General features: G+C 51.1%; 1 protein-coding gene across 10 annotated transcripts in view; it reads right to left on the minus strand.

Annotated features, from left to right (window-relative positions):
- Window positions 1–11,568: 11,568 nt before the first annotated feature.
- Window positions 11,569–13,857, minus strand: part of ppox (protoporphyrinogen oxidase) — a 42,691-nt gene continuing 40,402 nt past the window's right edge. For 5 of the 10 annotated variants that reach the window (XM_072279046.1, XM_072279043.1, XM_072279042.1 and 2 more), the window contains one exon: window positions 11,569–11,828. In XM_072279046.1, the coding sequence (XP_072135147.1) occupies window positions 11,572–11,828 (257 nt within the window). In that variant the 3' untranslated portion in view covers window positions 11,569–11,571. Of the gene's footprint in view, window positions 11,829–13,655; window positions 13,785–13,857 lie in introns of those variants that run through there. The other 5 variants (XM_072279052.1, XM_072279051.1, XM_072279047.1 and 2 more) reach the window with 4 other exon arrangements.

Consider the following 13,857-nt stretch of genomic DNA (forward strand, 5'->3'; position numbering starts at 1 on the left):
CTGTCTCTGTAACCCTCTCAAATCCCTACACCCCTCACTGTCTCTGTAACCCCCTCCAACCCCTACACCCCTCCCTCTCTGTGTAACCCCCTCTGGCCATTACACCCCTCCCTGTCTCTGTAACCCCCTCCAGTCCCTACACCCCTCCCTGTCTCTGTAAACCCCTCTGGCCACTACACCCCTCCCTGTCTCTGTAACCCCCTACAGTCCCTACACCCCTCCCTGTCTCTGTAACCCCCTCAAATCCCTACACCCCTCCCTCTCTCTGTAACCCCCTCTGGCCATTACACCCCTCCCTGTCTCTGTAACCCCCTCCAGTCCCTACACCCCTCCCTGTCTCTGTAACCCCCTCTGGCCACTACACCCCTCCCTGTTTCTGTAAGCCCCAACAGTCCCTACACCTCTCCCTGTCTCTGTAACCCCCTCCGGCCCCCACACCCCTCCCTGTCTCTGTAACCCTCCCCCTCCCCCGCAGCCCCTTCCCTACTGTCACAAGCCTCTTCTCTGACTCCCTCTGCGGGTGTCCATTCGCTGTCAATATCCTCACTCGATGAAGGCTGTAGACCTGAAACGATGCTCTCCGTTTCCCCCGACCGCTGAGTTCCTCCAACACTCCGTTTAATTCTTTAAAGGTAGCACAGAATAGGTGATTCCAGTCCTTCGAACAGCAACGGCAGTAATCCCCTGATTTAACCCTAGCCTAATCATGGGATGATTTACAATGACCAGTTATGACCATAAGACCATGAGATATAGAAGCAGAATTAGGCCATTTGGCCCATCGAGTCTGCTCTGCCATTTCATCATGGCTGATCCATAGAACCATAGAACCATAGAAACTACAGCACAGAAACAGGCCCTTTGGCCCTTCTTGGCTGTGCCGTACCATTTTCTGCCTAGTCCCACTGACCTGCACACGGACCATATCGCTCCATACACCTCCCATCCATGTATCTGTCCAATTTATTCTTAAATGTTAAAAAAAGAACCCGCATTTACCACCTCATCTGGCAGCTCATTCCATACTCCCACCACTCTCTGTGTGAAGAAGCCCCCCCTAATGTTCCCTTTAAACTTTTCCCCCCTCACCCTTAACCCATGTCCTCTGGTTTTTTTCTCTCCTTGCCTCAGTGGAAAAAGCCTGCTTGCATTCACTCTATCAGTACCCATCATAATTTTATACACCTCTATCAAATCTCCCCTCATTCTTCTACGCTCCAGGGAATAAAGTCCTAACCTATTCAACCTTTCTCTGTGACTGAGTTTCTCAAGTCCCGGCAACATCCTTGTAAACCTTCTCTGCACTCTTTCAACCTTATTTATATCCTTCCTGTAATTTGGTGACCAAAACTGAACACAATACTCCAGATTCGGCCTCACCAATGCCTTATACAACCTCATCATAACATTCCAGCTCTTATACTCAATACTTTGATTAATAAAGGCCAATGTACCAAAAGCTCTCTTTACGACCCTATCTACCTGTGACAACACTTTTAGGGAATTTTGTATCTGTATTCCCAGATCCCTCTGTTCCACTGCACTCCTCAGTGCCTTACCGTTAACCCTGTATGTTCTACATTGGTTTGTCCTTCCAACGTGCAATACCTCACACTTGTCTGTATTAAACTCCATCTGCCATTTTTCAGCCCATTTTTCCAGCTGGTCCAAGTCCCTCTGCAGGTTCTGAAAACCTTCCTCGCTGTCTACTACACCTCCAATCTTTGTATCATCAGCAAACTTGCTGATCCAATTTACCACATTATCATCCAGATCATTCATATAGATAACAAATAACAATGGACCCAGCACTGATCCCTGTGGCACACCACTAGTCACAGGCCTCCACTCGGAGAAGCAATTCTCTACCACCACTCCCCACCCATCCAATACCGTCCCACAGCCCACAGACTCTCCCCCACCCATCCAATACCCTCCCACAGCCCACAGACCCTCCCCCACCCATCGAACACCCCCCTCGTCTTCATTCTAAAAGGATGTCCCTCTAGGATGAAGGTGTGTCCTCTGATCATAGACCCCCCACCATAGGAAACATCCTCTCCATATCCACTCTATCGAGTCTTTCAACATTTGACAGGCTTCAATGAGATCTCCCCTCAGTCTTCTGAATTCCAGTGAGTAGAGACCAGCGCCGTCAAACACTCCTGCTTTGATGAGCTTTGCAAACCCGGAATCATTTCCATGAACCTCCTTTCAACCGTTTCCAATGTCAGCACATCCTTTCTTAGATAACAGGCCCAAAATTACTCACAATACTCCAAGTGAGGCCTCGTTAATTCTTTATCAAGCCTCAACATTACATCCTTGCTTGTATACTCTAGTTCTCTCGAACTGAGTGCTGACATCTCACCACTGACTCAACCTGCAAATTAAGCTTTAGGAAATCCTGCACGAGGACTCCCAGGTCCCTTTGTACCCCAGATTTCTGAATTTACTTACTATTTAGAAAATAGCCTATACTTTTTTTCTTCTACCAAAGTGCATGACCATACACTTCCCGACTCTGTATTCCATCTGACATCTCTTTGCCCATTCTCTGAATCTGCCTACATACTTCTGTAGTCTCTCTGCTTCCTCAACGTTACCTGCCCCTCCACTTACCTTCATATCATCCACAAACTTGGCCACAAAACCATCAATTTCATCATCCAAATCATTGACATATATTGTAACAGGAAGCGGCCCCCGTGGAAACCCACTAGCCACGGGCAGCCATTCAGAAGAGGCTCTGTTTATACCCCCTCTTTGCCTCCCGCCAATCAGCAATGCCTTATCCATGCTAGAATCTTTCGGGTTATACCATGGGCCCGTAACTTGAGAAGCCGCCTCATGTGCGGCACTTTGCCAAGGGCTTCTGAAAGTCCAAGTATACAACCTCGACTGATTCTCCTCTATCCATCCAGCTGGGTATTTCTTCAAAGAATTCCAACAGATTTGTCAGGCAATATTTTCCCTTGAGGAAACAATGCTGACTACGGCCTCTTTCATCATGTCCCACCCAGTAGCCGGAAATCACATTGATTTGATTTGATTTAATCTTTTACCAACAGAGCCACGTCACTCATCAGCCTTCCTGCCTGTCCTTTTGATTCAATTTGTATGCTTGGATGTTACGCTCACGGCTATAATCTTCTTTCAGCCACAATTCAGTGATGCCCACAGCACCATACATTTCAAACTCTATCTCTGCTACTAGTGCATCTACCTTATTCCATACACTACATGTCCTTCAGTCCTGTATTCATCGCCCTTTTCGATTTTGTCCCCCCTTACATTGTAATTCATCTCATTGACTGCAATTTTGCCCCATCAGCAGCCCGTCTTTGTGAGTACTTTCACTACACACTGCACTTAATTGAGTACTAACTGTCCTGTCCTGAGCCCTATCACTCCAGTTCCCATCCCCCTGCCAGATTGGCCCCCTTGGGTTCAGGTGCAACCTGTCCTTTTTGTACAGTACAGGTTGTACCTTCCCCAGACGAGAACCCCATGATCCATCAATCTGAACTCCTGCCCACTTGTCCCAGTTCCTCAGCCAAATCATCCTGTTCTTACCCACACTGGCACATGGCACGGGCAGCAATCCAGAAACTCCTACCCTGGACGTCACGTTTCTCCCTAGCTCCCTAAGATCTCTCTTCAGGACTTCTTCACCTTCTCTACCTCTGTCATTGGTGCTAATATGTACCAAGTCTTTAGGCTGCTCAGCCGCTTCGTTTAGAAATCTGTGGACCTGATCCGAGACATCCTGACCCTGGAACCAGGGAGGCAGCATACCATTCAGGTGTGCCTATCGTGCCCACAGAATCTCATCTCTGTTCCTCTGACTAAGGAATCTTCTATCACCACTGCAGTCCTCTTCACCTCTCTGTTCTTCTGAGCCACAGTGTGTGACTCAGAGCCAGAGACCCGGTCACTGTAGCTCCTCCCCGGTGGGTCAACCCCCTCAACAGTATCTAAAGTGGTATACGTACTTACTATTGAGAACAGCCACAACAGTGCCCTGCACTGCCAGCCCAGCTCCCTTCCTCCTGACAGTCACCTGGTTCTCTGCCTCCTGCAGCCTGGGGTGTCTACCTCCCTGTAGCTCCTGTCTATCACCTCCTCAGGCTCCTGTTTGAGCTGAGGGTCTTCGAGCTGCAGCTCCAGTTCCTTAACTCGTTCCCTGAGGAGCTGAGGCTCAGTGCACCGGGTGAAGATGTGGTTATCCGAGCGGCTGCAGGTCTCCCAGAATTCCCACATCCCACAGCAAAGAACACAGCACAGGCCTTGGGGCCATTCTCACCACAGTAACTGTGCCTTGGGGCTATTCTCACCGTAACAACTGTGTCCTGGGGCCATTCTCACTGACTAACTGTGCCCTAACAGAGGAGGGTTAAAAATGAAGAAGAAAAAGGAAGTTACCAGATACTCACTCACTGACTCTCTATCCCTCTTGTCCCTCCCCTCTCACTGTCTCCCCCTCCTCTCCCCCCACTGACTCTTTACCCTCCTCCCTCTCCCTGACTTCTCTACCTCTCCTCCCTCCCCCTTCCTCTGTTCCAGACTCCCAGATTCCCCCTGCAGAGCGTGATCGAGTTGGCCTGTTTCTGTCTGCCTCCGTTCTGTTGCTGTTCTTGCTGCTGGTGTTGCTGTGGATGTGTTGCCGAGCGAGACCCTCCTAGAGCTGAAGGAAAGAAGGAAACCCCGCTGGTCCCAGGGTAGACTGACAGGCTGGTCCCGGGGTGCACTGAGAGGCTGGTCCCGGGGTAGACTGAGAAGCTGGTCCCGGGGTAGACTGACAGGCTGGTTCCGGGGTAGACTGAGAGGCTGGTCCCGGGGTGCACTGACAGGCTGGTCCCGGGGTGCACTGAGAGGCTGGTCCCGGGGTGCACTGAGAGGCTGGTCCCGGGGTGCACTGAGAGGCTGGTCCCAGGATAGACTGACAGGCTGGTCCCGGGGTAGACTGACAGGCTGGTCCCGGGGTAGACTGACAGGCTGGTCCCGGGGTAGACTGAGAAGCTGGTCCCGGGATAGACTGACAGGCTGGTCCCGGGGTACACTGAGAGGCTGGTCCCGGGGTAGACTGACAGGCTGGTCCCGGGGTACACTGAGAGGCTGGTCCCGGGGTAGACTGACAGGCTGGTCCCGGGGTACACTGAGAGGCTGGTCCCGGGGTGCACTGAAGGCCGGTCCCATGCACCCCAACGCACAAGGGACTGAGGCTGGGCAAGGGAGCAGCTGCTGACATCCCCTCCAGGAGGTGGGCCAGGGCAGAAGGGGCAATACAGATGATACCCTCACTGAGCGAGACCACTCAGTCCTTCCAAAGGGCTAGTCAAGCACAGGCGGCCATCAACCACTCCTGATCTTGATACGCAGGCTTATCAGGGAATGGAAATTAGAATCTGAACCAGGTTTATTATCACAAATATATTATGAAACTTGTCATTTTGCAGCACAAGTTATATATTAAATGAATAAAGACAAATGCACAGGTAAAGAATAAAGTGAGGGTGGTGTTCCTGGGTTCATCCACGGTCCTGAAATCTGATGGTGGAGGGGAAGAAACTGTCCCTGAAACTTCTGTTTGAAGACGTTGCTGGTAAAGCCCAGCGATTACTTACAGGCGGCATACAAAACGAAGAAAGCAACTGCAAACACGAGGAAATCTGCAGATGCTGGAATTTCAAGCAACACATACAAAAAATGCTGGTGAACACAGCAGGCCAGGCAGCATCTGTAGGAAGAGGTACAGTCGACGTTTCGGGCCAGACCCTTCGTTAGGACTAACTGAAGGAAGAGTGAGTAAGAGATTTGAAAGTGGGAGGGGTAGGGGGAGATCCAAAATGATAGGAGAAGACAGGAGGGGGAGGGATGGAGCCAAGAGCTGGACAGGTGATAGGCAAAAGGGGATACGAGAGGATCATGGGACAGGAGGTCCGGGAAGAAAGACAAGGGGGTGGGGAACCCAGAGGATGGGCAATGAGTATAGTCAGAGGGACAGAGGGAGAGAAAAGAGAAAAAAAAGGGGGTAAAAGAATAAATAAATAAATAGATAGATAGATAGATAAATAAGGGATGAGGTACGAAGTAGATGTGAGCATTAATGGAAGTTTGAGAAGCCAATGTTCATGCCATCGGGTTGGAGGCTACCCAGACGGAATATAAGGTGTTGTTCCTCCAACCTGAGTGTGGCTTCATCTTTACAGTAGAGGAGGCCGTGGATAGACATGTCAGAATGGGAATGGGATGTGGAATTAAAATGTGTGGCCACTGGGAGATCCTGCTTTCTCTGGCGGACAGAGTGTAGGTGTTTAGCGAAACGGTCTCCCAGTCTGCGTCGGGTCTCGCCAATATATAGAAAGCCACATCGGGAGCACCGGACGCAGTATATCACCCCAGTTGACTCACAGGTGAAGTGTTGCCTCACCTGGAAGGACTGTCTGGGGCCCTGAATGGTGGTAAGGGAGAAAGTGTAAGGGCATGTGTAGCACTTGTTCCGCTTACAAGGATAAGTGCCAGGAGGGAGATCAGTGGGGAGGGATGGGGGGCGCGAATGGACAAGGGAGTCGCGTAGGGAGCGATCCCTGCAGAAAGCCGGGGGGGGGGGGGGGACGGTAAGATGTGCTTAGTGGTGGGATCCCGTTGGAGGTGGCGGAAGTTACGGAGAATAATATGTTGGACCCGGAGGCTGGTGGGGTGGTAGGTGAGGACCAGGGGAACCCTATTCCTAGTGGGGTGGCGGGAGGATGGAGTGAGAGCAAATGTGCGTGAAATGGGAGAGATGTGTTTGAGAGCAGAGTTGATGGTGGAGGAAGGGAAGCCCCTTTCTTTAAAAAAGGAGGACATTTCCCTCGTCCTAGAATGAAAAGCCTCATCCTGAGAGCAGATGCGGCGAAGACGGAGGAACTGCGAGAAGGGGATGGCATTTTTGCAAGAGACAGGATGGGAAGAGGAATAGTCTAGATAGCTGTGAGAGTCCATCGACTTACAGTAGACATCGGTAGATAAGCTATTTCAGAGATAGAGACAGAAAGATCAAGAAAGGGGAGGGAGGTGTCGGAAATGGACCAGGTAAACTTGAGGGCAGTGTGAAAGTTGGAGACAAAGTTAATGAAGTCAACGAGCTCAGCATGCGTGCAGGAAGCAGCGCCAATGCAGTCGTCGATGTAGCGAAGGAAAAGTGGGAGACAGATACCAGTACAGGCTTGGAACATGGATTGTTCCACAAAGCCAACAAAAAGGCAGGCATAGCTAGGACCCATACGGGTGCCCATAGCTACACCTTTAGTTTGGAGGAAGTGGGAGGAGCCAAAGGAGAAATTATTAAGAGTAAGGACTAATTCCGCTAGACGGAGCAGAGTGGTGGTAGAGGGGAACTGGTTAGGCCTGGAATCCAAAAAGAAGCGGAGAGCTTCGAGACCTTCCTGGTGGGGGATGGAAGTATATAGGGACTGGACACCCATGGTGAAGATAAAGTGGTGGGGGCCAGGGAACTTAAAATCATTGAAAAAATTCAGAGCGTGAGAGGTGTCACGAACATAGGTAGGAAGGGATTGAACAAGGGGGGATAAAACAGTGATGAGGTATGCAGACACATAAAAATTGCTGCAGAAATGAGTTTGTTTGGGCAGGAGCAAGCTGAGACAATAGGTCTGCCAGGACAGGCAGGTTTGTGGATCTTGGGTAGGAGGTAGAAACGGGAAGTGCGGGGTGTGGGAACTATAAGGTTGGTAGCAGTGGATGGGAGATCCCCTGAGCGGATAAAGTCGGTGATGGTGTGGGAGACAATGGCCTGGTGCTCCTTAGTGGGGTCATGATTGAGGGGTAAATAAGAGGAGGTATCCGCGAGTTGTCGCTGTGCCTCGGCAAGGTAGAGGTCAGTACACCAGACTACAACAGCAGCCCCCTTATCGGCGGCTTTAATAATGTTAGGATTAGTGCGGAGGGAGTGGAGAGCAGAGCGTTCCGAAGGAGTGAGGTTGGAATGGGAACAAGGTGCGGTGAAGTCGAGACGGTTGATGTCCCGTCGGCAGTTAGCGATAAAGAGATCCAGAGCAGGCAGAAGACCAGAGCGGGGTGTCCATGAAGAGGAGGAGGGTTGAAGATGGGAGAGGGGGTCATCGGTGTGGTTGGAAGAGTCCTTGCCGAAGAAGTAGGCTCGGAAACGGAGACGGCGGAAGAAGAGTTCCGCGTCATGGCGAACACGGAACTCGCTGAGATGTGGGCGAAGGGGGACAAACGTGAGGCCCTTACTGAGAACAGAGCGTTCTGCCTCAGAGAGTTGAAGGTCGGAGGGGATGGTAAAGACCCGGCACGGATGAGAGCTGGGATCGAGGGGGAGAGGGGGGGAGGCTGGGGGTGTCAGTGGAGAGGGGATGGTTGGGGTGAGAGGAAGATGGAGCCTCTGAGGGCCCAGGAGCTGACGATGGGATCTGAAGGAGACGGGGTTGCAGAGTGGTGGTGGGGGAAGGGGAGACGGGAGTCACAACAGCAGCATATAAAGACCCGGCCTGGAGTTCAAGGCTGGCGTCGCAGTTGGTGGTCGTGCAATCGCTGTGAAGGTGTCCATGGTCGTTGCTGGAGTCCGGGTTTTGAATATGCCCTGAGGTGTTGGAGCCGGTGAGATCAGTGGCAGGGGCCACAATCTGAAGTTCATGCCTGCTAGTGTCGGGGCCGGCAGGCTCTGGAGTCCGTAGATGTAGCATCTTGCGATCTTTGCCTAACATGACAAAGTCAAAAAAAATGGCGATTGCAGGCGTGAATCCGACGGAGGGTGAAATAACGGGTAGGACCATTACAGACGGCGAAGAAAGTGTCCCGAAGGTGTGGAAGGGTCTGGGATAGGGACACCAAGTACCTCCTCATGGCGGAGAGAGTTGCCTTCAGAGCTTGACGGGAGAAGCGGCGAGAGGCAGAGTCAATAAAATGTGAGTACCCGGGATCCTCAGAAGGTCCAAATTGAGAGGCTTGGAAACGAATCCTAAAGCCAACTGGAGTAAATTGGTGGTGGAGACACGTTCCAAGAAAGGATATATGGCTGTGATAGCGAGTCTGAATCAAAATGTGGTCGAAAAGTTGAAAGGCCAAAGAAATTATAGATGGGGAGCAGTGAGAGAGGGTTTCACTGAACTCCCATCGAAGAGAGGATCTAAACTTCACTGTAGGCATCACTGGAAGAGGCTTCACAGTACTGAATTTAAAAACGCAAACACGAGGAAATCTGTAGATGCTGGAATTTCAAGCAACACACACAAAAATGCTGGTGAACACAGCAGGCCAGGCAGCATCTATAGGAAAAGGTACAGTCGACGTTTCGGCCTGCGACCCTTCGTCAGGACTAACTGAAAGCAACTGAACACTTTTCCTGGTAAAATTTATGGTAAACAATGAAGAGGCAAGTGAAAGCAAGGCTGAGTCGAGGGTGGATGAGTGGGTGTGAAGCAAAGTCTGGCCGAGCAGAGTGGACTAAAATTGGAACAGAGGAGAGGCAGACTGGAGGCCCAGAGCGAGGTTTCATCGATTTAGGTGCCCGGCCAATGTAGAAAAGTCGGTGTCAGGCTGAAACGTGGCAGTGGGGTCCAGGGCGTATCAATGTGACAGGGCCCGGGCTCCAGTGTGAAGAATGGCGTGAAGTCTGGACGATTTAAATGCTGGGTCTGATTGATTGAAGGGGCTGGGTGTCCGCACCAGAGGTGAAGGTCGGGCCAGATCTGCTGGCAGCTACGTGACGTTTACTTGGCTCTGAGCTCTGAGACCAAGGCTGTGCGTGGCCTGCTCAGGGATTTATGACTGTGGACTCACTTTCGTTCTGAATGCTGTTTGCTTATTTCTATTGCTTGCACAATTTGTTTGTTTTTCTCTCTCTGTACATTGGGTATTTGACTTTTTTAAATGGGCTCTTTTGTGTTTCTTCGTTTTATAGCTGCCTGTGAGGGGATGAAAGTTGTATAATGTATACATACATTGATAATAAGTGGACTTGGAAGACTTGGAACATTGAGTGTGTGTCTTCAGGCTCCTGTACCTCCTCCTTGATGATAGCAATGAGAAGAGGGCATGTCCTGGGTGACGGGGGTCCTTAATGTTGGATGCTGCCTTTTTGAAGATGTCCTCAACGATTGGGACGCTAGAGTCCATGAAGCAGCTGATTGAGTTCACAACTTTCTGCAGCTATTTCCAATCCTGTGCAGTGTCCCCTTCATACCAGAAAGTGATGAAACCAGTTAAATTCTCTCCACGGTACATCAGTAGAAATTTGCAATGTCTTTGGTGACACACCAAATCTCCTCAAACTCCTAATGAAATATACCCGCTTGTCTTGCCTTCTTCACAGTTTTTCAGAGATGTAGACACAGCTCACCCTTTCCACTTCTGATCCATATTGATGTGGTCCCTCCACTTCCCCCTTCCGATGTCCACAATCGATGCCTTGGTCTTACTGATGCTGAGTGCAAGGTTGTAGTTGCAACAGCACTCAACCAGCTGATCTATCTGACTCCCACACGTCTCCTTGTCACCATCTGAAATTCTGCCAACAATAGTTACGTCATCGGCAAATTTATAGATGGCACTTGAGCTCTGCTTAGCCACACAGTCATGAGTGTAGAGAGAGCAGAGCAGTGGGCTGAGCACACATCCTTGAGGTGAACCAGTGTTGACTGTCAGCGAGGAGATGATATTTCCCATCCACATAGACTGTGGTTTCCTCTTGTTCAATGTCAGCAAGACCGTGGAAATGATTGATTTCAGGAGAATGAAATCAGAGCTCCATGAGCCAGAACTGATCAGGGAATCAGAGGTAGAGAGGGTCAGCAACTTCAAATTGCTTGGTGTTATCATTTCAGAGGATCTGTCCTGCCTGAAGCACACAAGTGCAATTATTAAGAAGGCACAGAAGCGCATCCATCTTCTTAGAAGTTTCCAAGATTTGGCATGGCAACTAAAACTTTGATAAACTTCTATAGATGTGTAATGGGACAATATACCGACTGGTTGCATCATGGCCTACTATGGAAACCCTAATGCCCTTGAACGGAAAATCCTACAAAAAGTAGTGAATACAGCCCAGTCCCTCACGGGTAAAGCCCTCCCCGACAAAGAGCACATTTACATGGAGTGCTGTCGCAGGAAAGCAGCATCCATGATCAAGCACCCATACCTTCCAGGCTACGCTCTCTTCTCACTGCTGCCATCAGGAAGGTACAGGAGCCTCAGGACTCACACCACCAGGTTCAGGAACAGTTATTATCCCTCAACCATCAGGCTCCTGAACCAAAGGGGATAACATCCTAAACCGTTTCCACAGCCCTATGGACTCACTTTTAAGGACTCTCTATCTCATGTTTCCAATATTGATTGCTTTTTTATTATTATTTGTTTTTTTCCTCTTTGTATTTGCACACGTTGTTGTATTTTGCACATTGGTTGTTGCCCGTACTGCTGGGTGCATTCTTTCATTGATTCTACTGTGTTTCTTGTATTTACTGTAGATGCCCACAAGAAAATGAATCTCAGGGTTGCATATATGTACTTCAATAAAAAATTTCCTTTGAACTTTTTTCACAATCAAAAAAAGTTTATTTCTGAAATAAAGAATACACTCCTGGTTCTGTGCTGGCTCCTCAAGTTTCCCCCAGTAGGACCCGTGGAAGACAAGTTTCCCCCAGTAGGACCCGTGGAAGACAAGTTTCCCCCAGTAGGACCCGTGGAAGACAGTGGAGGCCAACAACGGACAGGAACTGCTCCTCCCACAGCCGGAGCCCCTCGAAGAGTGCAGATCTTCTTCAGCACCTGCCGAGCAGCCCCATGCCCTGTGATGCCCTCTGCAGAAGAAAAACCCATGAACATGATGGCTGAGGTCTATCTCGTCCAGGACAATACATCGCTGGGTGGGAGGTGGTTTTATTGGGTTCACAGTCCTGACTCTGATCAAACAGACCACCCACACACCTCTGCTCTGCCCTCACTGCTGGGGACAGAGGGACACCGACCAATTACAACTCATGGAGACATCCCTGACCTTTGATTCCTGCTCTTAGAACTGTCCCTTCCCCCCCCCCCACCCCTCCCGACTCTCTCCCTCCCTTCCCTACTACAGGAGGCATCAATTCAGGACTCATCCACACCCGCCCAGGAACCCTCTCGTCCTTCCCTGACCCCCGGAGCAGCACGGGGCCCCAGCTATGGTGAGTGTGGGTTCAGATCTCCCGCTGCTGTCTGTGTATCCAGACCCAACCCACATCCCCACCGAACCTCCCCTCACCCCCTTGCTGCTCTCTGTCTGTGTATCCAGACCCTCCCCCCGCCCCCCTGCTGCTCTGTCTGTGTATCCAGACCCTCCCCCCGCCCCCCTGCTGCTCTCTGTCTGTGTATCCAGACCCTCCCCCTGCCCCCCTGCTGCTCTCTGTCTGTGTATCCAGACCCTTCCCCTGCCCCCTGCTGCTCTCTGTCTGTGTATCCAGACCCTCCCCCTGCCCCCTGCCCCCTGCTGCTCTCTGTCTGTGTATCCAGACCCTCCCCCTGCCCCCCTGCTGCTCTCTGTCTGTGTATCCAGACCCATCCCACGTCCCCACAGGCCGTGCTCATCTCTGGACCCCACAGTAGGGTAGCGGCTAGTGCGATGCTATTACAGCTCGGAGTGTCGGAGTTCGAAGTTCAGTCCCGACGTCCCCTGTAAGGAGTTTGTTCGTCCTGTCCATGGAATGCGCGGGTGTTTTCTGGGTGCTCCAAGATCCTCCCACAGTCCAAAGACGCACGGATTAGGTTAATTGGTCGTTGTAAACTGTACCCCATTTCGTTCAGGGTTAATCGGTTTTTTGGGGGGGATCACTGGGGTGGCACTGTTCAAAGGGCCGAAAGGCCTACTCTGCGCTGTATCGGTAAAGGGGCCCTCCTTCCCCCTCATACCCTTCAAATCAGTCTCCCTTTCCCAAGCACGGCCTGCCACTGCCTCCCCTCTGTGGAATGTATCTCCACGCTGAGAGACCACACCATCGCTCAGCACAGAGAGCGGCCCATCAGCTCTTGGTGAGCATACTGAACTGAGTTAGTCCCATGTGCCTGCTTGCCAAACCAGGGGTCCAAAACCCCTCAGTTAAAGCTGAGGTTCAACGCCATTAAAAAGGTTGGAGACCCCTGCTCGAAACCATGAGGCTGTCCACAGGTAATTAACTAAAACACTGCAACGGTACCCACCTCTATCAGCTACTCTGGTATTCCACACACCCAGAGAAGTGTGATGCTCAAGTCCTTGAAATTTGTCTGCTCTCATCTTAAACCTGTGCTCTCTAGATCCAGGCTCCCACACCGAGAGACCACCTACCTTGCCAAGCTCCCATTTGATAAGCTTCTCTAATCCCAAGCCTCAGCATCTTATACTCCAGGGGAAACTCACCGGCCTAGATACAAGCACCTGCTAATACTTAGCCCAGCCTCAACAGCCCACTGTGCCACTGAGCTGAGGGGCATCTTCCTGTCCTTCTTCGGAACAGTGCAGTTAGGTGCGGGGAAACCCTAACACCATACTGGGGTCACACCGACACCTTTAGGGAAGAGGGAGCAAATACAATTACTCCTGGGTCTACCAATGGGGAGCCTAGGTGGAGGGGCAGGAGCACAGAGTTGAGAGGATGACAGGGTGAACACCCCACCTCAGTGGCAGAGACGCTCAACGCTACGCTGTGCCTGGTAGATGCAGTCGTTCACCGACACGCCCTGGTACGAGGCTCCGATCAGCGTCAGAGGGAGGCGGTTATGCTCAATGAATCCAGAGATGTCAGCTGTGGGTGGGAGTGAGGGGAAGGAAGAGGGAGAAGTGGGTAGAGGAGGTGGGGAAGAAGAGGAGGAGAAGGG

Source organism: Mobula birostris, chromosome 14, assembly GCF_030028105.1.
Source record: "Mobula birostris isolate sMobBir1 chromosome 14, sMobBir1.hap1, whole genome shotgun sequence".
In the NCBI taxonomy this organism is placed as follows: Eukaryota; Metazoa; Chordata; class Chondrichthyes; order Myliobatiformes; family Myliobatidae; genus Mobula; species Mobula birostris.